This window comes from Archocentrus centrarchus, chromosome 14 (genome assembly GCF_007364275.1).
Source record: "Archocentrus centrarchus isolate MPI-CPG fArcCen1 chromosome 14, fArcCen1, whole genome shotgun sequence".
Lineage (NCBI taxonomy): Eukaryota > Metazoa > Chordata > Actinopteri > Cichliformes > Cichlidae > Archocentrus > Archocentrus centrarchus.
This window is the reverse complement of record NC_044359.1, coordinates 21600982-21628113: the sequence shown is the minus strand read 5'-3', so window position 1 is coordinate 21628113 and position 27132 is coordinate 21600982. Positions and strand designations below refer to the sequence as shown.

At 39.8% G+C, this 27132-nt stretch overlaps 3 protein-coding genes across 7 annotated transcripts; 2 read left to right on the top strand and 1 right to left on the bottom strand.

Annotated features, from left to right (window-relative positions):
- Nucleotides 1-1336: 1336 nt before the first annotated feature.
- Nucleotides 1337-12935, bottom strand: brd8a (bromodomain containing 8a). 5 transcript variants are annotated; one of them, XM_030747181.1, is made up of 20 exons: nucleotides 12448-12934; nucleotides 11968-12064; nucleotides 11402-11471; nucleotides 11176-11225; nucleotides 10943-11065; nucleotides 10772-10852; nucleotides 10588-10652; nucleotides 9730-9869; nucleotides 7198-7383; nucleotides 6696-6786; nucleotides 6191-6340; nucleotides 5806-5972; nucleotides 5185-5632; nucleotides 5029-5072; nucleotides 4628-4896; nucleotides 4391-4483; nucleotides 4240-4308; nucleotides 3858-4140; nucleotides 2853-2897; nucleotides 1338-2675 (listed from the first exon to the last, which is right to left on the bottom strand). In XM_030747181.1, exons 1-20 carry the CDS (start codon nucleotides 12464-12466, stop codon nucleotides 2616-2618), a joined length of 2550 nt encoding a protein of 849 aa, XP_030603041.1. In that variant the 5' UTR covers nucleotides 12467-12934; the 3' UTR covers nucleotides 1338-2615. The 5 variants fall into 5 exon arrangements, 4 of the variants coding, with proteins under 4 accessions (XP_030603042.1, XP_030603043.1, XP_030603044.1 ...); XR_004021050.1 differs by having other exon boundaries at nucleotides 2599-2675; nucleotides 3808-4140; nucleotides 12448-12933; XM_030747182.1 differs by lacking the exon at nucleotides 2853-2897 and having other exon boundaries at nucleotides 1337-2675; nucleotides 12448-12935.
- Nucleotides 12936-18278: 5343 nt separating this feature from the next.
- On the top strand, nucleotides 18279-22144 carry gng8 (guanine nucleotide binding protein (G protein), gamma 8). Its single transcript, XM_030746834.1, has 3 exons — nucleotides 18279-18374; nucleotides 19078-19190; nucleotides 22009-22144. The coding sequence occupies exons 2-3, from the start codon at nucleotides 19107-19109 to the stop codon at nucleotides 22135-22137; spliced, it is 213 nt and encodes a 70-aa protein (XP_030602694.1). The 5' UTR covers nucleotides 18279-18374; nucleotides 19078-19106; the 3' UTR covers nucleotides 22138-22144.
- Nucleotides 22145-22622: 478 nt separating this feature from the next.
- tmem45b (transmembrane protein 45B) lies at nucleotides 22623-27086 on the top strand. The gene is made up of 6 exons (XM_030747027.1): nucleotides 22623-22720; nucleotides 24536-24733; nucleotides 24815-25021; nucleotides 25132-25316; nucleotides 25864-26006; nucleotides 26851-27086. Exons 2-6 carry the CDS (start codon nucleotides 24544-24546, stop codon nucleotides 26960-26962), a joined length of 837 nt encoding a protein of 278 aa, XP_030602887.1. The 5' UTR covers nucleotides 22623-22720; nucleotides 24536-24543; the 3' UTR covers nucleotides 26963-27086.
- The last annotated feature ends 46 nt before the right edge of the window (nucleotides 27087-27132 follow it).

Here is a 27132-nt window from a genome sequence, read left to right as displayed (position 1 = left end):
TGTGAAATATTCAGGTTCACCTCAAGCACCTTTAAGTTCATCTTTACTCCATTTTGTTACTGTTGCATGCAGCTTTGTGAGAGTGTTATTTTTTTAGTTACACATTTTTTTTTTTTTGGCTAACAAATCTTCATGACCGCTGAAACTATTAATATCAACTGACTGAGAATATTCAGATCCACACTGGAAGTCACGAACATGTAAAGTACATTATATTTACTGTGATACGCACGAGTCGGGTTTTGGTATTAATCAGTGTGGACGTACTCTTGAGTTAGAACTGCAAAGTTAAGCCAAAAATACCACAAAATTAAAGAATAATCACAAAATCTACTTTGTCTGTCTCATTTCTTTTTCATGCTGGAATGACTGAATGCATCACGTGTTTGGTCACCTCATAAACCAGCAAATTAAAGATATAGAGGACTAGCATCTGTAAAGAGGCCAACAACACAACTAACAGTCACATCTTTCATACAAGTGGACAACAGGAGTGCAGATTTGGGTTTTGTATTTAAAAATTATTCAAACTGGATTTAGAAAGTCTTCACTTTTTCAAATTCTTACATCGCAATTTAACTTTCAATTGCTATATTTTTCTCCATCAGTCTTCACTCAGTAACTCTTCCACACAAGTGTATACAGCATGAGGCCCCGCAGTTCACTGCATGTCAGGATTAAAACCGAGCCAGCGGATGCAAAGAATTCCGTCGAGATTAAATTGTGGCGAGGCTTAAACGATGACAAGCGTATTGAACCGTTTCTCAAGCTGTGGCTTGTGAAATAGAAGAATTTTGGAAACTCTTAAGACTCTTCCTAGAGCTGGCCACACAGCCAAACTGAGTAGCCAAGTAAGAAGGGCCTTCATCCAGGTTGTGACCAAGTATCCAACAGTCACACTGTGCAGTTTCAGATGTAATCTTCACAGATAGGGAAAGCCAGAGTGGCTTCAGTCCACTGAGTAGCTGAGCAAAAACCCAGACATGAAGCCCATAACATCAGTGGAGTGAACTGGAGATGGCAGTGCTCCAATCTGATAAAGCCTGAAAGGATTTGCCTGGAAAAACTGAATTAAATGCCTTTATCCAGGTGTGCAAAATCTGCCGAGACTTAGCCAAACAGATAAAAAGCTTTTAAAACTACCAAAAAAAAAAAACATCCACAGAACACACGAAACATCTAAATGCTTCTGTAAATAAAAGATTTTGATTTTTAAACAAATTTGGGGAAAAAAATCTAAAGGCATGTTTTTGCTTCATCATGAGAAATTTATTGTTGATTGATGGGATTTCTTTTTTTTTTTTATCTCTTGAAAATTAAAAATGGAATGGAAGTGTGGAAAAGTGATGGGGCCTGAATTTGTTTTCAAAGCACTGTAAACATTTATCTCAGATAACCCGCTTCTTTAGCAGACCAAACATACAAACTGAGACCATCTTTGTACTTTGAATTCCACAAAAAGTTGTTTGCTTTTGCATATTTAACAGGGAAGAGGACAAAGTGGCATCGTGAGCTGGTAAACCTGGAAATATCTTGGGTCTGGCTCAGTAAAAGTTATAAGTTTTATTCATTGGGTCATTAATACTGAACATGATTCAAGAAAAGCAAAATCTTAATCATTGATGGGAACACTGTGAAAGATGCTGCGTCTCCTTCAGTGTGCGCACAGGGCTCTGTGGATTCCCCATCCTGGAAAAAAAAACTGCAAGCTTCCAAACTCAATTACGATGCATGAAAAGTCAGTCTCACGACAAAAAAAAAGGGGGAATTTCTTACTGACAAAAACAGAAAAAGCCAACCATTCTCACTGATTTCTGCACACATATTTTGCATGGGAGTTTTTGATTGGCTCTAACAGTGACTGCTGTGATGTTTTGGGGTGGCACAGTGGGAACATTTTGTGCAAATTCAAGTATAACGTAACAGTTTGAACTTTTTTTTTTCTTTACAGATTTTAAAGTAAACAAAACACTTTCAAAATGTAACACTTAATCAAAAGCACTGAGTATGTATTAGAATATGCATATAGGTACTGTTTCACAGAAGTGTCTCGTAGATAAAATAAATTCAACACAATCGTTACAGTTATACTGGAAAAAAAAAGGATATGAAAGTCTTAAAATTAGATCTTTTAAAATTTGTTTTTCACCTGCAGTGAAAACGTTTCTGTTTGAAATCAGTATGTGTCCCTCTGGTCAGCCTTTTCACCCTCTGGCACTAATCTGGGGATCAACTTCGACCCCAGTAAACTCAATTTCAGCCCAACTGTTAGTCAGGAGTATTTTTTTTTATATATATAATTTCTACATCCTCAAGAACTTCAGGGCAGGTTATGTCTGAGTGATCTGCAGTTACATCTATGAAAGGTCTGACCTAGTCTTTCAGAATGTGCCCACTGTAATCTGGGATTATACCTTATGTAATCCATGTCTGTATGGCAGTCTCAGAAGAAATTAGCATCTCCATTTGCAGTCTATCCTTTTAATCTAGAGTGCAAGTAAAGGTTACACTGCACCATACGCAGAGCCAGAATCTGTGCAACTGAGAGACAATAAGATCAGTCTTTTCACTTCATCGCAGGGACACCACTGGACAAGATCTTCATACTTTTATTTTCATTTCTTCATCTTGAGGTCAGCTTCTATGGCACTACGGCGCCCTCTGGTGCCTCCATCCTAGAGTGGAAGTGTAGAAAAAAAAAAAAAACCCAACACATCTGAACTTTAAGCGTGCCACTGAAATGTTTTAATAAAACATTTTCCTTTGTTTTGATATATCTAACTGCGGTTTGCATCCAGAAAAAAAGACAAGAAAAAGGGTAAAGTGTTAAAGGTAGTAAAGCGCGTACTTACAAAAAGAGAAAGGAGGAAGGCAGGAGAGGACATGGAGACAGTGTCCTGTAAGAGGAAAATGACAGATCAGAGCTGCAACTCAGCAGCGCACTGAAAGTCTCAAACAGAAGCAAAATAATGCAAAGAGAGAGACAACACAGTACATTTGGCTAGAGGAAAATTAAAAAGCTTTCAAAACACACTAATTGTTATTACACTAGTATTACATTTCTCGTTTTTTTGTTGCCGCCCTGCCATTGCATTACATTGTTAAGGAAGATGCGAGCATGTTTAGCTCAGAACTTTATATAATGTATGCTACAAATATACAGTATATTGCTGTCAACCATTTTTCAAGGCATTGCATGAAGTTTTACAGTCATCCCCCTACCTTCCACTCATTTAAAGGTTTCCATTAACATTAGTATGCTATGAAATATCAGTATTTAACTCTTGAAACCTGCCTATTTTCAAATGGGTTATGTGTTATCAGAATATTTAGGAAAAGGGGAAAAAAAAAATTCTGCCACACTGGCTGAATGGGAGGAAAAATCTTTTATTTCACCAAATAGTTTTGGTGCAAGGTTGTGAAAGCGACTGTTAAAAAAGTAAATCTATTTTTTGTGCTGTGCTCTGTAATGTAAGTGTTTTTAAAATGTTTGTTTCTTTATCAAAATACATATTTCCAACATCCACATTTGCAGTCCTTTACTCAGCCCTTTAATCATGGAAAAACTAAAGATAAAACTAAAGCTGACTGGACAGTAGCTTTAATTTTTCAGGACTATTATCCAGCGGTCCATATGCTTTGGCTAAACTGTAAATATATAAAGTCTTCGAGCAATAAAAAGTTGGTTTTCATAGCATATGAAGCTAATAGCTGTGTGAGAAGAATCGACCTAAGATCATATGTCATGCTTTGGAAAATGGCCATCAGACAGTTTGGCGTCACTTTCTTCTACCTTTGTTGTCTCACCCTTTTTTCTTCTTCTGTACTCTGCTTTTGTCAAAACTCTAGTGAAGCACCTTGTCAGTAGAGTCCTGTTTGCGCGTGTTCTCACGACCCCTCAGGCTCTTGGCGCTGATACCAGATTCTGATGTCTCCATGATGAGCTGGGTAGCTAGAAACTGTTGGATCTGCTCCAAGACGTCACGCTGCATCTCCAGAGCCATGTGGTACACGTCGTGGTCCAGGCTGTTGTACATGACTGCATTCTGAAACATCAACATGATGTCCCTCTGGAACTCGGCGGTGGTCCGGATCAGACCGTTCTCGATGTTCTTCTTTATAGTGGCCAGGTCCATGGGCCTGTAGAAGCGGAGAACAAGAGGCGGCAAAGTTCAGTCTAAGATGTTTTTCTTGTAAAGTTCTTGTAAAGTTAATGACACAAAGAGATTCTTTACTTACCTGTGCACAATACTGTGGTATCCAGGTGCAATTTCTTCTGTTACTGGCTGAAGGAAGACATTTGCATACCTACAACAGGTTCACATGACATGTTACACAAATATACCAGAGGCTGCACATTTAGTTTTAAGGTTATGAATCAAATTCTGACCTGTGATTGGCTGCTGCACGCCACACAAGCATAATGGCTTTCTTCCAAATTTTGTGCGCCTGTAGAGCTTCCAGATCCTCACTGCACACGGAGCTGGACATCAATGATTAAAAAAAAACAAAAAAAAAAACAGGGAAGTAGTATGAATGCAAGCAGAAACCAATCTGCTGCTGCAAATTCAGTAATCTTACAACATCAGCAGCAGCATCATCTAGAGTGTGAATGTGTTTCACTCACAACTGCGATGAAGCGGGGCTGCTGGGAATGGAGTCTGCAGTTGTGTGGAGCTGCAGAGAAGAGGAAGCTGTATGGAGGCTGTATCCATCCTCACTCTCACTAGCTGCGGGTTCTAGCTCTGTTTCGCCGTCTGGTTCCGATAGGAATTCTTCCACCCCATCACCCACTTCTTCTCCACACACCTCTGGCCCATTAACTTTGTTGTTCAGATTAGTCCCCGAGGCCTTCTCTCCTCCCCCAACAGTTATTCCATCCTCCATCTTCATCTCCTGCAAAAATGTAGAAAGGCACAGGCAGATTTAAACAAAACTAAAAGCGCAGAGACACTGTGGAGCACACTCTGCATTTTAGTGCAGCAGTTATAAGCATAGTGTTTGCTTTTTCCTCACTGGGTGCTATACCTTAGGATGCCTTTCTGTCAGTGGGCATTCTTCTAATACTGAGTCTGCCAAGACAGTAAAGATGAATAATAAGAAGGTATGCAAAATGCATAATCTGATGCAAACTGCGTGCTATGTAGCCAGTCAGTATGAATACTTATGCATAAATATTCATACCTCCATGGATTTTTTCAGTTATTTGCTGTGCCCATTTTTCATGTTCACATTTCATGGATGAGATTTGGTTTTTCGGGTGCACCACCTCTCTCATTTCTTTCACTGCCTCAGACTGTGGAGGCATTCCACTGCGGTAGTGCTCCAAAATCTTTGAGTCGCATCCAGATGAGGAAGAGGGAGGGAGGCTCCTCAGTCCCATAGGAAATCCTACAAGATGATTATCTTGACTATTGCACAGAGAAGAGAGTGAAGATTCTGTCCTCTCCTCCAGGCTACAGTGAAGTGATGAAGACTGTACAGTCCCTGTGCGCACTGTGGGATTGTGTGGCTCATGGGGCTGGAAAGGCCCAGCATCCCAGGCAGCAGACAGAGCATGGCCATTTTCCTCACAAAGGGACAGAGCAGCCTCAACTGCAGCTGCATCCAAAGCATCAGCAGCTTCATCAGCCTGGAAAAAAACATGATTGTACTTAAAATATATATATAAATACAGCTCTTGGTGCATTAACAAATATCCACATTGTAAAAAACCAAACACCTATCATAAATTCTTTATTCAATTTATTCATAGCTGATCTCAGTGTTGTGAAACTAAACAGCAAGTTTTTTGACTTTTAGAACCTTCTCTTCAATGATGGCGATGATGTCCCCCACTGTCTTCAGGTCCAGCTCATCTCCCATGTAGGACACAGTCACATCATCCTCACTGAGCTCTGACACCTTATCTTCTACTGTAGAGGAGATAGGCTGGCATCCAGGGGGCACAGATGGCACCATCACATCCACCTCTGCATGAATACAACAATTGATTCTCAACTATAACTGTAACTCTTATTTATTTGCTTAATGTTTCAACACCGTGAAGCTTAACTCTTGCTTGGTATCTTTGGTAATTTTGGTAATATGTTTGGTGCGTACAGTAATAGTCCCTGGATAATAATATAACCACAATGCAAGGCATGTGACATTAAGAATGTTAGGGTGTTTGATCAGAAAGTGGACAGACCTGTACTTGCTGAGACGTTAGAGTCAACAGGAACAGGAGTGGCAGCAGAGAGAGGAATGCTGGAGGCGGAGTCTGCACTAACCATAAAACCTAATGGAGGAGAAAACTGGGTAGGGCCTGCCTCCAGGAGACGGGACAACATCGGGGCACCTGTCACGAAAGTATTCACGCACACATCAGCACACAAAGTGCAGAGCTCTGGCAAAGCAGCTCAGGTTATCGGGTGGCCAGTGTATTAACAAGCATTTCTGACAATAGCGCCACTAGACAGCACACATGCAATCAGATTTCAAGATTAAAACTAACAATTACAGAGCATGTTCATACACATATGATAAGAAAACCCGTGGGACTCTAATAAATACTATTTTCACTGGTGCGGTAATCTGTTGCTTTGTGAGGCATTTCTGTTTATCAAAAACTTACAATTTAGCATTATAACAAAACATACAATGCTTAGACACTTTTAACGGTTATTAACAGTGATCAAACACAGCATCTGTACCTGCTGCCTGAGAGAGAGGCTGACAAGGTGGAGCTAGCTGCAAGTCATGTGCTCCTGTCATATTACCAGCAGACACGTCACCGTCTGCAATCTGAGATAAAGATGCATCCACATCAATGAAGTATAAAAATGAAGTATCACTATTAAATAATAAATCTTACTTACTGACAACCACAGCAGCATAGCTCGTGTTTTTATCCCATCAGTGGACTCTGATCAATACTGGATTTTTAAGGCTAATGCCATTAAAATTTTTAGAGAGTAAAAAAATTCTGGTATTGATACGTTAGGGAAGATGACTTTTTCTTCACACATCACAGTCCAGGATATGTGAAGTGAATTGGATATGTACAGCGTGTGACTTGAAACAGAATACAAATCTAAAGGATAACAAAGAACCATAAGGAGACCAAACAGAATGGATGACTAAAGCAGAGTAACTCTTCAAATGATCATATAAAGGTAGACTGCCCTGCAGTCTTATTAAAACCCTTCAACACACCAGTCTGGAATTTGTGGCCAGTATACTGCCTTTCTTCAGTAATTCTGACAGGAGGGGAGAAGGTGGTGGTGTGGCTTTCTGACACAGTAACTTCTTTTGGGTGGGGTCCTCTAGCAGGGACCCATGGCTGATGTCATCATTTCCAGCAGGCTCAGCAAATGTCATTAACCTGGTTGTTCCTGAAGCCTAGAGATAGACAGAGGGAAATGTGAAGTTTTATTAAGAATGCCTTTACAGGTGTACAGTGAGGGGAATAATTACTGATCGCCTGCTGAATTTGTAAGATTGCTCACTTACAAAGAAATGAACAGTCTCTCCATTTTTATGGTTAATTGACAGAGACAGAATACCAACCAAAAATCCAGAAAAAAAAACCACATTACATAAAAGTTATAAATTGATTTGCATTTCATTGAGTGAAATAAGTATAACAAGGCTAGAATGGGCTACAAGACCATCAGCAAAAAGCTTGGTGAAGAGGTGACAACTGTTTGGTGCAATTATTTGCCTCATGGGGTGAGGATGATCATAAGAAAGGTGGTGGAATAGCCCACAACTACACGAGAGGAGCTCGTTAATGATCTGAAGGCAGTTGGGACCACAGGCACCAAGCACACCATTCATAACACACTACGCTGTAATGGACTGAAATCTTGCAGGACCCACAAGGTCCCCCTGTTCAAGAAGGAACATATACAGGTCTTAAGATTGCTACTGAACATTTAAATGATTCACAGAAGCCACTGAAGATAGTTCATGGATGCATCTTTCAGTGACCCAAAACATACTATCAAGGCAACAAAGGAGTGGCTAAATAAGAAGCACATTAAGGTCATAGAGTGCCCTAGCCAGTCTCCAGACCTCAGTCCTATAGAAAATCTGTGGAGGGAGCTGAAACTTTGAGTTGCCAAGGTTACCCTCTAATCCAGTGGTTCCCAAAGTCAAGAGTGCTGCAGCCCACTTAAAAACCAGAAAATCCCATGGGCCCCCCCTCCCCCCAGTCTGTGAAATTTTCCTGGCTAGAAGCCTGACTTCACTCTCATCAAAATACAAGAGAAAGTGATGCCTTTCCTTGAGAATTTGATTGAAATAATAATAATAACACAGGCTGTTGGCTATAAATTGCTAATACTACCCAGTCATATGTAAAGTGCTATTGCCAATATGTGACCCACTTGCCACTGGGACACAAACTTCAATACAAGAGCAATAAATTTAGGTCAGAGTAATGACTAATATCACAAATGAACCACCTCCTGCTACCTGTTTTAATTAGCTTTTTATATAAATAAACACATTTATATAAATATGTAATTATGCATACCCTGCAGACCCCCCTCCAGTACCTTTGGCCCACACTTTGGGAACCACTGTTCTAATCTATTTACTACCAGGTCATGTCAGTCAACATTATCTTGTGCCCTCATAAGCAGCCGCTTCAGTTGCTCACCTGGAATTTGAGAACATTCATCTCGGGACCCCCACACTTCACATAGCCAACAAATATTTCGCCTGTAGTCACTTTCTATTGTCTCTGGCTGCCACATTGATGTGAATCACTTACAGCTTACTGCTGCTAGCTCAGATTCATAACAGGGCTTTGGAACGAGTGATGGTGCAACAGTGCTAGCAGTAATAGCCAATGAACAAATGGAAGCTGATGCCCTCTGACATTTCCTCTGAAGGCAAAAGTGTGGATTACATTCAACCTTTGATGTGTATTTCAGACTTTCTGTCTGTGACTGCCACGGGGACTGGTACTTCTGCAATGTTCAGGATGTTCCAAACTAATCAGGCAAAATGCAAAAACAACTAAATAGCCTGTCACTCAAGGCTATTGAATCTGAACTGTCTGGAAGCTAACAACTTCATCAGTGACTTTTCTCCAAAGAACACCAGAAGAAAGTCAGTGTTTTAGGCAGTACTTTTTTCACTGTGGTTTTATTTAAAAGCAAGCATGTGTGTTTGACTCCTTAAAATGCATATACTGTGCTGTAAATGAGATGTATAGAACAGGATAGCAATAATCTAACACGCTGAAATAGCAAATGTAAGGTCATACATGCTATGGAAGCTAGCTTGTATTCCCATGCTTATAATAATCTGTCTATGGCATTAGTGATTAAGAAGGAGCTGGCAACAACCATGTGGAGTTGTTAGTTCTTGGCTTAAAGCTGTAAAGCCTGGCGAAAGCTGCAATGTTTAAAGATCCTTTATGTGAAGAGTGACTTGGAAACATATCAAAATAATAAACTTTATTTTTAGTCTATGACCCAATTGTGATCAAGTGATAATGCCTGGGGTAAAAATAATTTACCAGTTTACCCATTGTTTTTTTTATTTTTTTTATCCATTACCCCCTTCAAAAAAAACAAAAAAAAAACAAAAACAAGGTATCAACTGAAACGATGGATTTACAGAATCATTTCACCATTATTAAATACCAACAAACACTTTTCAATGTCTGAAAAGGAGGCAAGATTACTGAAAAGTGAGGCATTATCATAAATAACTGACTCTTTAGACACTTACGTTTTTTGTAGATGTAAGATCCAGTGTCAAGCACTCGAGTGGGTCACCTGGGGAGAACTCCTGGCTTGGGGAGCTACAGCCTGAGGAATGCATGGTGACACTGGGCATCCGCTTGGGTGTGTTCTTTGCCACCTGTCTGGCTGAAAGAGGGACGGGCAATATACGGAGCATTTTCTTATGAGTCATACAAAAGCAAAGCTGAAGATCAAATTTCTTTTCAGCATTTTGCCCTCTACAGTGGTTGTCCAATTAGTTCAACTTAAGTGTCAAAAACCCCTTGGACAGGTGATCACCTGGAGTCGGATTTTGATCCACCATGTAATACAATCTGGAAAGCATCTGATTGACAATGGTTTCATTTTTAAGCATGACATGATCCCAAACACACTCCCAATGCAATAAGTAAAAGAATACTTGGATAGAAAAACACACAATGGAAAACTATCAGTTTCGCCTCCCCAGAGCTCGGACCTCAACATTATTGAAGCAGTGTGTGATCATCTTGACAGAGAACGGAACAAAAGGCAGCCAACATCCAAAGAAGAGCTTTGAATGTCCTTCAAGAAGCCCAGAGAACTATTCCTGAAGACTACTTAAAAAATAAAGGTGGTCACACCAAATACTGACTTTCAAGGTTGTTAGAATTGTGGAAACTCTGTACAAACTGCACCTCTTTCCCATTTTCCTAGTAAAATAAAAAGAAATGCTAGACTTTCACTTGAGGGTTAAAAACTTATATATAAAGCAACTGAACAATTTTACTTAATCCCAATTGTTTTTACCCTGTATGTGGCACATCAGTGTAATTACTGAGACATAATTCATTGTGGCTGTGTCCCCTAAAATTGAAGGAGATACCTTGATAAGCAGCGTCTGTGTTTTTTCTTTTCAACTCTGCTTCCTCCTCCTCCACTTTCTTCTTCCTAACAGATACACAAAATGTTTTTTTCCTTATTATTACAGTGTCTAATGTTTAAAGCTTACATAAGAAACAGACATGCGTGATTGTAAAAACAGGGCTGATAGATTTGTTGCCTCTTACTGCAGAATTTCCTCCCATAGCTCTTTCAGTTTGGAATCCAGATGTCCTGCTTGAATCAGTTCAGCCTCTCTCTTCAGCTTCCTAAGAAAACAGCAATATGTCAGCAGTTTGAGATATTTGTTGTTTTGTTTTTGTTTGTTTTTTGATGAATAATGTGCTCATGCTGGTTACCGGTGCTTCTCCTGCGTTTCTTTGATCAGCTTCTTAAGCTCCTCGATCCTCTCAGCCGTCAGTCTGCGAACAATCACATCCTCCACTGTCTCCACCACCTCACCTTTCTCACCACGCTTCCGCCTGAGGGTAACAAAGGGATCAGCTTAGCGCTACATATGCTCTTGATGCATGTGTCAAACAGTGTAAAGCTACACAAGCATGTTTGAAGTTGAAGTTGCTTATGTGCTCACTTTGGGGCCTCCGTTGCTTCCAGGAGCTCTGAGTATTTGGAGGCACAGTGCTGTGAAGATCCAAAAGAGAATGAAGAAAAACTCTGACATGCTCAAATATAGTGAGTGAAACCTACAGTGGAGATCAGCCCCATGGTAGTCTGGCAACCTGTCCAGGGTGTACTCTGCCTTTTGCTCTATGATAGGATGATGGAGGCTCTACAGGTAAGCTCAAATTTGGTCATACCTTTTGAGAGAACCAGTCAGGTGGTCGCCCAGGTTCTGCAAATGGTTTGATGGCTCGACTCACCGATACCCTGAAAAGAAGTGGAAGATGGCCTGAGATAAATACACTTAAGACTATAAGACCTAAACAATGCTCTATTTATGCCCTGTTTTATTATAGTTATATCTGTGGAAAAAAATCTATTAAATCTTTTTTTTTTTTTGGTATTTATAATTGGTCTTTTATTTGTTAATTCATGCAAAAATGATGCTAAATTAGAGCCAGTGTGCACTGGGCTGCATCATGCAAAGTTTGCCAGTGTAACACAGATTAAGAACCACATGGCTAACCGTGGTTAATTCATCCTATTTACATGTCACTGTGTACTGTAAAAGGAAAACACCGCAGCCCTCCTTTTAAATACACAGTTATACTAACAGAACCACCCATACTGACAGCATCTTAAAAGCAAATCATAAGGGAAAGGATAAATGTGTAACTACATTTAATGTGATTGCGTACGACTATGACTATACACACTACTGTGCACATAATAAAGAAACCAGATGAAAGAGGCAATGCATTACCAGTTCTGGTCTCCACTCTTCATGACAGATGTGGCCAAACACAGCTTCTCCCTCACTGACCATGGTTCTGTTGGTCCAATGACGAGCAGCTTGTGTTCTGCAGACGTGGACGAAGCATAATACATACTTTATGCAGTATATTTTTTTTAATAGAGACTGTGTTCAGCTGTAGTTCTCCGGCCTGGCTCTTTTTTTTTTTTTCTTTTCTTTTTTGCCATTATTGACCGAGCTAACCACAAGTACCGGCACTTTAGGCATGTAACTGTTCACACAAAGAGTGTCTTTTATATAGTTGGTAGCAAACAGTAACCACCGCTAGTGTAAATAGAGCCGTCAACTCGTGATGACAACCAATAATCCGTGCGGGCTGCTGCCACGCAGGGAGCGAAGAGAAGTTAGAGGCGATAAGATTCAAGTACGACACGCACACCGCTAACGGGTAGCATGTCATGACATTTGCTATTTTCTGACGTTACTCACTTCCAACGCCGTTTGCCATCTTCCTGTCATCCCGACATCCCGTACATCTTGGTAGATAGAAACGCGGCGATTAACAACGCTGGCGAAATGCGAAAGCGATACTCATACGCTAACATCAATGGATGTTAGGCTGGATGTGGAGGCTCTCAAGATTTTTCTCACTAGCTAGCACGCTGAATCACCGCTGTTGCCCGTTAGTCTCAGTCCAGTATGCCAAAGCTTTTGGTAATTTAAGGATTAACTAGCTTGCTAGAATGCAGGGCTGAGTCTGTAAAAGAGTCTCAAAACGGTTTATTTTCCTCTAAACCTCATTAGAGTTTATGCTACCAAGCGACAGTCAGTCAGACGAAGAAAAATTTTTTAGCTTACTGTAGCCATAAACGTTATTTGTCATTCTAGCTAGCAGCGAAGTGTTCGTACACGCCCACCACAGTAATAATAATGTACCACCCTACAGGCGGCTGAATTTCCATAATTAACCAGACTACCTGGTGGTTTCATGCAGGTTCCATGCAAAGATGGCCCTAAACTTGTGTCAGTAGAATGAAAATAATATGTATAAAATGTCAGTCCAACCCTCCCCACAATAACTGAGCAAAAGCACTAGGCAGAAACAACAAGTTTAGTACACAAGTTGTTTGCCACACAACTAGCTAGGTTCATATAATTCTCTATTCATTTATCAAGTTCGTGTAACCCAAAATAATACATGCCCTTCATACTTTAACGAACAAACACGCACAGCCAATAAAAATGATAAAGTATTTGATTTTTTTAAACAAGCTTTCAGCTCCCTTTAGCATGAAGGGCTCTATTTCAGAGGTGTACAGTGTGGTAGTGGTAGGAGACAAACTGAATTCTTCAACCAGAAACGAGGAGTTCGTCAGGACTGGGATTTATGTCCATGAAAGCTGAAATCTCGGTTTTATTCTGATGACCTGGTCCTGCTGTCTCCAGTTGAATAGGGGCTGCAGCAACTGCTAGACAAAGTGGAAAAATACTATCAGAACTGGGTCCTGGCAGTAAATAATCCATCCATTCTCTTTCTCTTATCCTTTAATAATAATAGTGTTATGATTTTTCCAAAAATACCCCAGATGTAAGGAAAACAAATACTAGTTCACCATAAATAATCAAATCATTGAGTACAGTGAGAGCTATACTCTTGCACCTTTTTGAATCTATGCAACAAAGAATTAAAGCTGCTCTGAAGGAAAAAAAAAAGAGGGGGGGGGGGGGGGGGGGCAGCCCAGTACTAGCAAGGTGTACCTGATAAAATGTCCAGTCAGTGTATGAGCAAGCTTTAAGCACATTTAAAGCCACCCCAATCAATATTTTTTTGTATTAAACTAACAAAAAGTGTCCCTCACTGTCCACTGCATTGTTTCTCAAAACCTGGGTCCCCTGGTGGCCTGCATGTGGGCCATCAGAGTAAGTTTGCAATAAATGAATAAAACATTTTTAATTGTTTAGTTTGGCTATCAAGTAACCATAAAAGTGGCAATATTGTATTTGGTGGATTTATTTATTTTTTTTACTGTGATTAGGATTATGTTCACTTTCTGGTTCAACTTTAATTTTCATACAGAGAGCTTCTCATTATATTCAAGCAAAATTTGTAATGGAATCAGAAACTGACAGTTTTTCAGTACTGGTTTTCTCTAGTTTTTATAATGGACTTTTTACTGGCTCATCTCCCATGAAGGTCAAATCTGCACGTACTCTTTCTGATTAAGATACGTGCGGCTCCTGTGAAGCCATTTAGGATTTCTCATTGTTACTAGTAGACTTGTTTCTTTTTGCAGACTGACAATTAACATTCAAAAGAGAGTAAATTTTTTTAATCGTCTTGAATCCAGCCTTGAAGACATTCTCTTTTCCAAGGCCCTCCACACCCAAGACATGAACCCAGTAAAGAACCCACTATATCAGCTGATACTGAGACTAACTGTCTCCTCTCAAACACACCCTGCCCAGTATCACAACAACACTGCTTTCCAAACACCAATCAGAGTAAACCAAATTATAATACAATGCAAAGAAACCTATCTGAAACTCTGGAAAGAAGAAACTAAAAGCCAAAGCAGATAAGAGCGTTATCTGGCCCTAAACAGAGATTACTGTATGAATTGGCAGAAATGTCAGAGATGGAAAACAGAGACAGATCCTAAACAAGTACAGGACCACAAACTGGTAATTGAATAAGGAAGACACCAAAAGTCAGGGCAATTGGCAGTCTATCATAGTTTTTTTAATTGTACATTTTCAGTCAAAATAAAAATAATTAAAAAAAAAATAGATAAATGAGAACAGAAAACAAGTTGATTTCTAAAACTGTAAATGATGATTATGAAACTGGTGTTGGCTTTTTCCTGCATTTCAGATGAGTGTGTCACACATACAGCAGCAACCACAAACTAGAAAAACTGGTTTGTTTTCAGTATGATATGGCAAAATACATCGTGCATGACATACAAAAGAAGTGGGTCTCTTTATATAAACTGTTCTGCGTTAGATATGTTTATAGCTGTCATCATCATGAAATCAGGATCTTCTTGCTGATACCTTAGTAAAGACTACTTTTTTACAGTTTTGTTCCCTAGCCACATTGACCTTAATTAAGGTTACTAAAGTATAAATAAATATAATGTTTAAGAGTACTGTTTTTGTAAAGTACACTGTAAGTCACCTAAAGTACTTCTCTAGACACTGAAAATTTTCTGTAATCTACAAGAATCAAGCTAAGGTTATGACAACAATTTTAAATGGCACACTCACTGTGTTTGCTTAGTGTCAGTGAATACTCTTCCTTCTATGGCAAAACACAATAAATATTGACTTTAGATAAGTTTAAGAACATCTTTGTTAACAGGATGTATGGATCTCCTCTCTGGTTTTATCCATCCTGTTGTGTAGCATCTATTATATATGAACAAAATGTGAGAAGGGTCATGTTGGTCTGCTGCCGGGACAGATGTCTTGCGTTTACAAATGTAGTCTCTATGTTCATAAAAAAGCACAACAGAATCTGATTAAATTATAAAACTACTGTACTGTGCAAAAGTCTTGACCCACCCCTCATTTATTTATATTTTGCTAACAAGGAGTCAGACTTTCTTCAATCCATCCATCCATCCATCCAACCATTTTCTTCCCCTTATACAGAGCTGGGTTGCGGGGTCAGCAGCTTAAACGGAGAAACCCGGACTCTCCCCCAACCATCTCCTCCAGCTTATCTGGTGTTCCCAGGCCAGCTGAAAGATATAATCTTCCCAGTGTGTCCTGGGTCTACCCCGGGGCCTTCTCCCAGTAGGAGATGCCTGGAACACCCTACCCAGGAGGCATCCTAGTCAGATGCCCGAACCGCCTCAAGTGGCTTTTTTCAATGTAGAGGAGTAGCGCCTCTACTCTGAGCCCCTCTCAAATGACTGAATTCTTCAGCCTATCTCTAAGGGAGAGGCCAGCCACCCTTAAAAAAGCTCATTTCAATCCATCCTGTCAGGATCTGTTCCTTGGCCCAAAGGCGCAGGGAAACAACCCTCTCGTCCACTGGTAAAAACTCAGATGTACAGACAGCAAGCCAAGGGGATACAAGGATTCCCACCCCAGCCCACCGCCTCTCACTGAGGGCAACTCTAGACTCCAAAGTATAGCCCCTCTCTAGGAGACTGGTTCCAGAACCCTAGTCGACTACTTCTAGCTGGTATCTCTTAACCTCACGTGCTAGCTCAGGCTCCTTCCCCACCAGAGAGGGGACATCCCATGTCCCCATTGCCAGCCTCAGTAACTGGGGATCGATTTTCCAGTGCCTCCGTCCTTGGCTGCTGCCTGACACACACAGCACCTGACCCCCACAGCACCTCCTGCAGGTGGTGGGCCTATAGTAGGGCTAAGGTCCAGCCACCGGGTGCTCTCCCTCAAGAACCCTCCCCAGGCCTTGCTCCATGATTCTTCCATAAGAGTCGTCTGAATTGTTCTTCATGTGGACCCTCACCCAGGACCAATCTGCCTTGGGAGACCCTACCAGGGGGCAAAAGCCCCCGGACAACAGCGATCCCTTGGACACACAAACCCCTCCACCACAATTGGAGTGGTCTGCAATTCGTGGCCCATGGTCTTGGACCAGTGGTATTGAACAATAGTTCTCTAGGCTTTCTGATGGTCTTTCAAAGTTTTCCTTTGGACATTGGATGCCTTTTCTTTTATTTTCAGTCCAGTCTTTGTACCTGATTATTTTCAGAAGAATTATTTTTTTGTTTATTAAGCCACTTACCGCTGACCTGTGAATCAGTCAATCATAAAAAGCTACCTAACTCAAGGGATGAACCAGAACAGTGTGTCTGGATATAAAAGACAGCCACTTTTAAATTGTATCCTTAGGCACTTTCTTGCTAGCAACCTGTCTCAAAAAAAAAAAGAAAAAACAAAAAAAAAAGAAAATGTCAAAGATAACACATTTTGACATGCATAAAACTGTATTTTTGCACCGTGGAGGTGATTCCAAAAACTTGGCATATCTCACCATAGTTTGCAGTGTGCCCTTAAAAAATTTGAGGTAACTGGACAAGTGGAGGACAAAAGTGGCAGACCTAAAAACTGTCTATGATAGATGAAGAGTATCTGAAATTAATGTCCTTAAGAAATAGGAACAAATCCAGCAAAGACCTGACGGGACCTGAGAGATGCATCTGGCCCTTCAGCTGATCCATCTATAGAAATGGTCTCAGTGGAAGGGTGGCTGTCAAGAAGCAATTCTTAAGGAAGGGAAACAGGGAGAAAAGGCTGAGGTATGCCATATTACGCAAGAACTGGACTGAAAATCAGTGGCAGCAAGTCTTATGGAGTGATCAATCCAAACTTGAAATTTTTGGTTCAAGAATAATGGCGGTCATACCAAATTCTTGACTTTCAAGCTCATCAGAATTGTACAAACTCAGTATTAGCCTAAATTTTGTATTTACATGTTCCTTATGTGTTCATATTTCAATAAATAGTTGCACATATTTCCAATTTTACTAACAAAATCTAAAGAAATAAGGGGTGGCTTGAGACTTTTGCATATTACTGTAAATACTTTTTTAGGTGACAGTGGTAGGTTAAGTGAAGCAGGAGCTCTTTCCACTATAAAGGCCTGCATCTTGCATGAGGAGAGACCAATTACTACAGGGAAACAAATGTTAATGAGGCATTTGGCATTTAACTCCATCACATTGCCACTTTGCCCCCTGCTGCTCTGTGGAATAATAGTCAGCTCTACCGGAAGGACTGACAACCTTGAAGAGAAATAATTCTGTTGTCTGAGACAGTCCTCACCTTGACAAAAAACTGTCACTGAACGTCCAAAATTACTGGTGGACATATTCAAGTATTATTGTGCAAGACAGAATAAGACTCCTAAAATATTTATTTGGAGATTAACGAGCAATTTTTCTTTCTGCCATGCCTTCTTGAAACACAAGCACACGTGAGAATTGCAAATAAAAGTTTGTAGAATCTTGTTTTGTATTTTCTGACATTATACTTTAATTATGAACGTGATCCTGTCTTAGAACAATCCCAGTGCAACTCAATTTAATTCAAACAGGCTTTATTCTAAATATACAATTATTTTAATCACACTGCATTCTTTTTAAAAAGATACATTTAACTTTCTATCTTCAGTATTATCACAGGCGTGTGAGTGATAAGGACTGTAGAAATGAAGGTCACACCACATGTTGCCTTTAACTGTTGCAGTGCTGCACTGAGCCCATCCCATAGGCAGATCCATCCGCTAATTATTTGAAGGTGGAAGCCTAGTGAAGCTGCCCTTTTCATCTTTTCCATTCATCTCACTTCATTTGGAGCTATAAGTTGCTGTGGCAGACCCTGTTGAGGACAAGTGTACTTTGACTCCAGGAGCCAAACGTTTGCTGTCGGTCTCTGCTGTGAGTATATTTGAAACTATTCAGAGTAACTGCACATCTTTCTTTATCATCTTCTTTTGTATGAATGCATGGAAACAGCATATTCCAGCTATGTCTACATATATTTGGGTGTGTGCTAAAAGAAGTATATCAGAACATAGAAATTATTTATACAGAATTTCTATTAAATTATTTCTACAAAGTAAAAAAAAAAAAAAAGTCTTTTGTTGATGACTTTTTATTTACTCCCCATATCCGAGGATCAATATGATGCTTCTTGCATGAGTCTTTTCAACCCAGAAACATAACAGCAGCTGCTTATAAAGAAAACCCAGCGATGTGAAAAGCAACTTTAAAGCTGCACTTTATGACAGACATAATCTGTAAGAGCAAGATATTAATGTTAGGTGTATTTACAATCTCAGCTAGCGGATGCCCCCCCTTGGGAGGACTGCTCTGCCTCTGCTCCCCTGCCCTCCTCCTTTGAGACCCTCCCTGCTCCACTCGCAGCTGAGACCCAGGGAGCAGAATTAATAAGCAAATTGAAACAGACTCTAACCAGTACCTCAGATACCTTCAATAATGTCTCACATTAACAGCTTGTGACAATGTTCACTGTGCACGCTCTTTATAAGAGTAATCTTGTTTTCTTTTTTCTTTTCTGTAACCAGATTTCTTTATTAGTGATGTATGGTGTTGCATCTCATCTTTAAATTTGCTACAGGCTGGCTGATCCAAGTGGGAGAGGGAAGGATGTCTAACAACATGGCCAAGATTGCAGATGCTCGAAAAACAGTGGAGCAGTTGAAACTGGAGGTCAACATAGAGAGGATGTTGGTGAGTCAGCACATACAATGACTGGAAACAAAGCAAAGGTACATGTCAGGCAATATGGAGTGAAAGGTCTTCAGATGAGCAGGTATTTATGTTACATATGGCAGCATGTGTTCGTTTTTTTTTTTTTTTTTACTTCACTGTGTCTCAGAAACTTAAAAAAAAAAAAAAAAGTACTACTGAAAAGTTTGGGGGTCACCCAGAAAGTGTGACATTTTCTATACTTTTATTTATCAAACATATTGGAAAGTGAATTGGAAATCTAATCAGGGTAATGGCAGGATTAGAACTAATGTCTTTTTTTTTTATTACACAATTTTGACAAAGAACCCATTTGCAGCAACCACAGCTATGTGAATGTTTGTCATTCTAGCTGTGTCCCTCAACCTAGATTAGACCCATAACAGTTCAATAGGGTTCGGATCTGCTGAGTGTACCCGCTCCTTTAAAGACAGAATAGCAGTTGACTGCTTCTTTTTTTAAAAAGTTATTGGATGATTTGGAGCTATATGCTCTGGATCATTGCCCTGTTGTAGAGGGATATGCCTTCAGGTAAGTGATGGTATTGCCTGGGACTGCATAAACCCTCAAATCATCACATTTCCTCCACCATGCTTGACGGATGATAGCAAGCACTCCCACAGCATCTCTCAAATGTTCATTTTGACTTAAATACTTAGATTTCATTGTCCATAACACTTTTCCAATCTTCTTCTGTCTAATGTATGTGTGTTTTCCTGCCCATTTTTATCTTTTACTGTTATTGGCCAGTCTCAGATATGGCTTTTTCCTGAGCATCCCTGAAAGTCCAACATCCTGGAGGCACTTCTACACTGCTGATGTTGAGAATTGTGCTTTATTGGTACCATTTAATGAGCATTTGATAGCTAGAGACTCTGATGTACTTGTGCTCTTTCTCAGCTGTGCAGAGGTCCTCACAGTTTTATTTAATATTCTGTGTAGTAAGTACTATGAAATCATCAGTTCTTCAGAATTTTTGGCCACTGTGTGACTACAGTTGCACTCACAAAGCCATGTGCTCCAGACTAAACAAAGTAAAAATGTATTGCTACTTTAATAAAGCACAGTTTTCATACCTTTCCCTTTAATTTAGACTTTTAATATGATAAACTTGCATTAGATAACACATACACTATGGGAACTCCAGGGTTGTTGTTCTGTAGGCCTGTGCAGATGATTTGTGATTATTTTCATTAATCATTCATTGTCATTATACAATTTCTGATCAATGTACAGTAATCCCTCACTTATCGCGGGTGTTACGTTCCAGGACCACCCGCGATAAGTGAAAATAGGGAAGTAGGGACGCTATATTTATTTTAATACTTATACATTATTTTAGTAGTTATACACTATTTTAAGTTTTTATAAACCCTCCCCACACACTTATACACCAAATATATACATTACTGTACAACACGTACTACACATGTGAAGAACGAGTACCGCAAAAACCCACGAAACAGCGAAAATACCGCAATAAATATTTTACACTAATATTGATTGAAAACGCGCGAAACAGCGAGTAATATTATTTTAAATAAAAACAGGCTGTGCATTCAAAATCATGGTCCCCAAACTTCCTTTACACACATATGAACTTGAATGACATCCCATTCTTAATCCATAGGGTTTAATATGATGCAGACCCACCCTTTGCAGCTATAACAGCTTCAATTCTTCTAGGAAGGCTTTCCATGTGGTTTAGGAGTGTGTTTATTGGAATTTTTTACCATTCTTCCAGAAGTGCATTTGTCTCCACTCTAATTGATATCAGGTTGAGGTCATGTTGGAACAGGAAGGGATCATCCCCAAACTGTTCTCACAAAGTTGGAAGCATAACATTGTCCAAAATGTCTTGGGATGCCGAAGCATTAAGAGTTCCTTGGAACTAAAGAGCCGAGCCCAACTCCTGAAAAACAACCCCACACCACAATCCCCCCCACCACCAAACTTTACACTTGGCACAATGCAGTCAGACAAGGACTGTTCTCCCGGCAACCACCAAACCCAGACGCGCCTATCAGATTACCAGACAGAGAAGTGTGACTCGTCACTACAGAGAACACATCTCCACTGCTCTAGAGTCCAGTGGCAGTGTGCTTTACACGGACACTTTGCATTGCACTTGGTGATGTAAGGCATGGATGCAGCTGCTCAACCATAGAAACCTATTCCATGAAGTTCTCTGCGCACTGTTCTTGAGATAATCTGAAGACCACACGAGGTTTGGAGGTCTGTAGTGACCCTGCAGAAATTTGTGACCTCTGCACACTATGTGCCTCAGGAGCTGCTGATCCCACCATGTCATTTTACGTGGCCTACCACTTCATGGCTGAATTTCTGTCATTCTCAATCACTCCCAACGTGTTTGACTGTGGAATATTAGTGGTGAGGAAATTTCACAATTGGACTTGTTGCACAGGTGGTATCCTATCACAGTACCACGCTGGAATTCACGGAGCTCCTGAGAGCGACCCATTCTTTCACAAATGTTTGTAGAAGCAGTCTGCATGCCTAGGTGCTTGATTTTATACACTTGTGGCCATTGAAGTGATTGGAACACCTGAATTCAGTGATTTGAATACTTTTAGCAATATAGTGTACAGTACGTGTATTTTTCAGGGTTTCATTATTTATTTTACAGTTTACAGTTTAAACTGAATGCAATGTGAATGTGATGAGATGTCTGTCACTACAAAGGAAGAAATCTGCATTTTCAGTTCGTAAGAAATATTCAACATCTTATCATGCCCTTTTTATGATCACTGACTCACTTTAACGCTACCTGTTTGTACAGGTATCCAAAGCAGCAGCTGAACTGATGGCCTACTGTGAAGCTCATGCCAAAGAGGACCCCCTGGTGACTCCAGTACCTTCATCTGAGAACCCGTTTCGAGAGAAGAAATTATTCTGTGAAATCCTATAACCCTCTTGGGCAAAACACACACAAAAAAAGAGAGAAAAAAAAAAAGGCAAACAATTTCTCTATTATTTTTTTCCTGCAACATTCAGTTTATAATTTAGGTACTGTTTTCTTCTCATGACAAATGACCATGTATTGACCATGATAAGAATGGCAATAAAGAGAATATTGAAAAGAGTGCAAAGTTCATTTAGACAAGCCACTGCTGCTGAGTCTCCCTGTGCACACAGTTTACATATTAACTAAACTACATATTCAAGTTGACACTAGGTTGTGCTCCAAAACGTTAAAAAAAAAAAAAAATCAGGACATCTGATGTTAATATTTTTTTGTATCAAATAATTGTTTCTTTTGTCAACCGAATAAACCTCGCTGTTATTACATAGGTGCTGTTTTTCTGACCCTTTCCCATGGGGATGTTCCTTGGTCGCTGAAACTTATGCAAATTAGGGGTGGGGCTTATGTGTGTGATCCATCAGTGCAGGTTGGAGGTGTAGAGAGCAGGTGTGCACAGTTTACACAGAGCTCACACAGACGGCTGCAAGCGTTCAGTTATTGTCTTTGGGTATTAGCCGCAGAGAATAAGGTATGTACACTTTGTCAGCCATAAGAGAACGAGGGCTCAGTTAAACATTTAAAACCATACAGGTGTAACAGGTTGGCTAGGTTTTAGATAAATATGTATTAATAGTGTCGAAATATTATTTGTAGTTATCTAATTTTACAGCCTCGGAGCTGTCTGCCCGCATACACCTTGCCTTGGCGGAAATGTTGCACAGTGTAGGAAATGTGTTTAGTAACATCACAGCATACAGGGCTAATCAAGAAAAACTTGTCTGGCTAACAGAACACAGGTTCTTAACCACACCCGTGTCTCCAACACTGTCCCGCTGAGGTGGACAGCAGGAGGAAGTCTTAAAGTTGGTCACTTGCTCCGCTTTGAATAAAGGGGAAAAAAGCCACGTTGGACACAGCAAGAGCGCCTGTGTCATGTTAAATTTAACTTTAATAGGTTAATGGAACAATTTGACTAAAACCATAAAGTTGAATTTTCCAGAATTCCCGTAGTAACTTCAGTTAGTGGTGAAACCTGTACTGCTAAACCTCAGACACAAACCTCTTTACTTGTGGCCATTTGTTGTTGTTTTTATTTTTCAACTTAAATGGCTGTACATATTCTACCGAACAGCCCTGTTTTGCAAGCCAAATGTTTCCTGTAATCTGAACCAAAAGACATGATATACAAATCCTTCCCTGATCAAATGGGATATATTATACAGAGGGGGTTTTTTTTGTTTTTGTTTTTAATCGAATGTATAAATCAGTTTGCAACACTATATCCATGTTCACATAATGGCATCTACTTTGTAAAAGCCCTCAAATGTATACGTCTGCGACTGTGACCATCTATTTTGAGCCCGCTCTCTTTAATGTTTGATTGTTATCATCTCAATAAAGCAGAGCTATGAGCCTGCACTTTAACCTCAGAGCTGAGGACTTTTAACTCCCAACACTGCATTTTGTATTGTATTTGTCCCTGTCCTGAATTTTAATTCATTTGTTTCTTTTTGTGTATTTGTCACACTTACATCCTTCAGCCTAATTTTGATATTAGACAAAGATAACCCAAGTAAATACACAATGCAGTTTTTAAATGATGATTTCATTTATTAAGAGAAAATAGCTCTCCAAATCTTACTGGCCCTGTGTGGAAAAAGTAATTGGCTTCTGTTTTTAAATCATGAATTTACTGTGATTAACCACATTTTTTGGAAAGCTGAGTTCAATTTCACCCAGGCCTGATTACTGAAAGGCCTGTTTAATCAAGAAGTCACAAATTGAATTTGTCTGAAAAACTGAATATAGGCTAAAAGATCTCAAAGTAACACATCATCGCACAATCTAAAGAAACAGCTGAGAAATAAAGTAACTGATGTCCATCAGTCTGGAACGGCAGACTCATTATCCACAAATGGAGAAAACCTGCAACAGTGGTGAACCTCCCTAGGCGTGGCCGCCACAATTACTCCAATGACTCATCCAGGAGGTCACAGAAGAACCCAGAACAACATCCAAAGAATTGCAGGGCTCATGTGCCTCAGTTAAGGTCAGAGTTCATGATTCAAAAACAGGCTGGCACAACCAGGTATTAGGATTTAGGGGGCCGTTACTTTTTCACACAGGGGCCAGCTAGATTTGGAGAGCTTTTTTCCCTTATTAAATGAAATCATCATTTAAAAACTGCATTTTATATTTACTCGCATTATCTTTGTCTAATATTAAAATGTTTAATGATCTGAAACATTTAAGCGTGAGAAATATGCAAAAACCTAAGAAGTCAGTTAATAGTTTTTCACAGCACTCTATGACACAACTACGGGATTATTTCTTTTGTTTTCAGGCCTGATAATGGCCAACTTTGGAGGACATGCTATTCCTGGCTCTTTTTTCCTGCTCTATGGTTTCTGGCTAACAGTGAAGCGCATTCTCCAACACTACTGGAGGTCAAACCAGCCTAAAGGAAGACAGACTTTGCCACCAATCTTTAAAAGACTAGACTACATTGAAGGAGGGCTCCAGGTCTTTGCTGCTTTTGTTGGTCAGTTTTCCTTTAAATATATGTTCATCAATTAAACATGCATCCACCTCTTCTAATTTCACTGATGTTGACATGCCACAGGTATTATGGTTGAGCAGTTTGTGGTGGATGGGCCACATGCTCAACTCTACGACAAAGACTCATGGGTCAAGTTGATGAACTGGCAGCACAGCACAATGTATCTGTTCTTTGGGATTTCTGGAATTGCACTGATTTTAAGTACAAAATTCCTACTGGTGCCAAGTGGAGTGGGCCGCCTTGCTCTCTCTTTGGCTCTATTTGTTGAAGGTAAGCTGTCAGAAAGCCAGGTTTTGCCTGTACGAGTTTTCTTCATGAATTTCTGATCACTAACATGTATTTGAGCTATGTTTTGTGTTTGACTCCCCTTTTTCACACAGGGTTTCTGTTCTACTACCATGTGCACAATCGGCCGCTTCTGGATGCTCACATCCACTCCCTGCTCCTGGTGGCAGTGTTTGGTGGATCAGCCAGCATCATGCTGGAGGTGTTCATAAGGGACAACATTATTTTAGAGCTGTTTGGAGCGTGCATGTTCATCCTACAGGGCTCATGGTTCTACCAGGTGATTAGCTAAATGAGATCCTGATGCAGAACACGTACTTAATGCACCCAGCAACAGTAAAATATCCATCCATCCAAATCAGCCTATCCCATCGAGCATAAGATGAGAGGCAGGATACACCCTGTCCAGGTTGCCGGTCCATCATATAGAGACAGACAACCACACACACACACACATACACACACTTGCAGCCAATTTAGAATCACCAATTAACCTAACAAGCATGTCTTTGGACTGTGGGGAGACCGTGCAAACTATATACAGAAAATTCCCAGGAGGACTGATCCAGGAATCTTCTTCTTGTGCTAAGCTCTCACCTCCACGCCACTTAAATACTAAAACAAAGAATATTTAAACACCACTTTATAAATTATTTATGTATTGTGATTATATTCACATTTTCTAGACAACTAGACAACTTTCATTCATTTCTGTACACTTTTCAGGACCAGTTAACATTTAACCATCCCACTGATCTTATTCACTTTTTTTTTTTTTTAACTAATCATAGTCATGCTGCTTCTTCATCACACTTTGGTCATTTCAGATTGGATTTGTATTGTACCCCCTGAGCGGACTAGACTGGAACCTGACAGATCATGGCAACGTCATGTTTGTCACAATGTGCTTCTGCTGGCATTTAGCTGTGGCCCTGCTTTTAGTCCTTTGCACTGCAACTCTAGTTTGGCTGTAAGTATCTCATCCTTTACAAATTTTACAAACAAATCAGTAATATTTGAATTGCAAATGGTAGAGGTTTGCACAGGCTAGGTTAGAAAACAGAACGAGCAATAAGTAAAGTAGGATTAAGTAAAGCAGGTAATGTATGCCACAGAATGGCAGAGCAATAAACTGACGTGTACCTGCATTTGTGATACATTTACTCAGGTTATTATTCCCTGTAAAACGAAATGTAACTTGATCAGAATTTTGACAGTTTTAGCCTGTATGCTTTGCTCTGAGATGATGGGGCGATATCACAAGTTCACTTCAAAGGTCAGAATAGTTGCAATGAAGATTTTAGGGGAAGGTTTCAAGGACAAGAAGCATCACATTAAACCACTTCCTAAACATTTTGTAAGCTTGCTGAAAGCTAGATTTTTGGGTGTTCATAGTCAACATGTTTTTGTTTACAGTCAGTATTTCTCAGAGACCCAACATCTATTTATAAAGGCAGTTAATTTTAGATGTTTTTAGGCCTTAGATTGATATTTACAATGATCTCAAAACCTATATTTGTCTGCATTAGTTGTCTCCTTTTTGTGCGTAATGTTTAACACTGCGTGCTCTGATGTCAGCTGAAATGTTGTAAATTTTAGACATGAATGCTTATGCATCACCATGCAGTTGACGGTAGAAAAGGGTTAGGGTTAAGATGCACACAACTTAAAAACTTCTCTCCATTTGGGACTTCTGGCTAGATTTTACGGTCCTTCATCATATGATACTTTACCTTACAGGAGGTAGGGACAGGGTGAGTTGTGTAATCTTTCTGTATTTTTATTTACAAATTGTCCTTGTTTTGTTCCATTAGGACTGTGGCAAAATTCTCAGCAAAGGGAAGGGACATAGAGATTGGAATGCGCAATACATCCTCCAACTCAAGCTCCCAGAAAGCTTTGCTGGAAGAGTCAGATGAAGAGTGAAAGCATGTTGATGGTTCTTTGATTTATTATTTTTTTTTATGTTGAGCTGATTTGTTTTGAAAAAAATTAAGACAAAATGGAAATCTGTAATTTAAATGTGCTACGGTTTGTAAATATTATAAAACACTGATATATATGAGTATATGGCCTGCTTTCATATAAAACACATT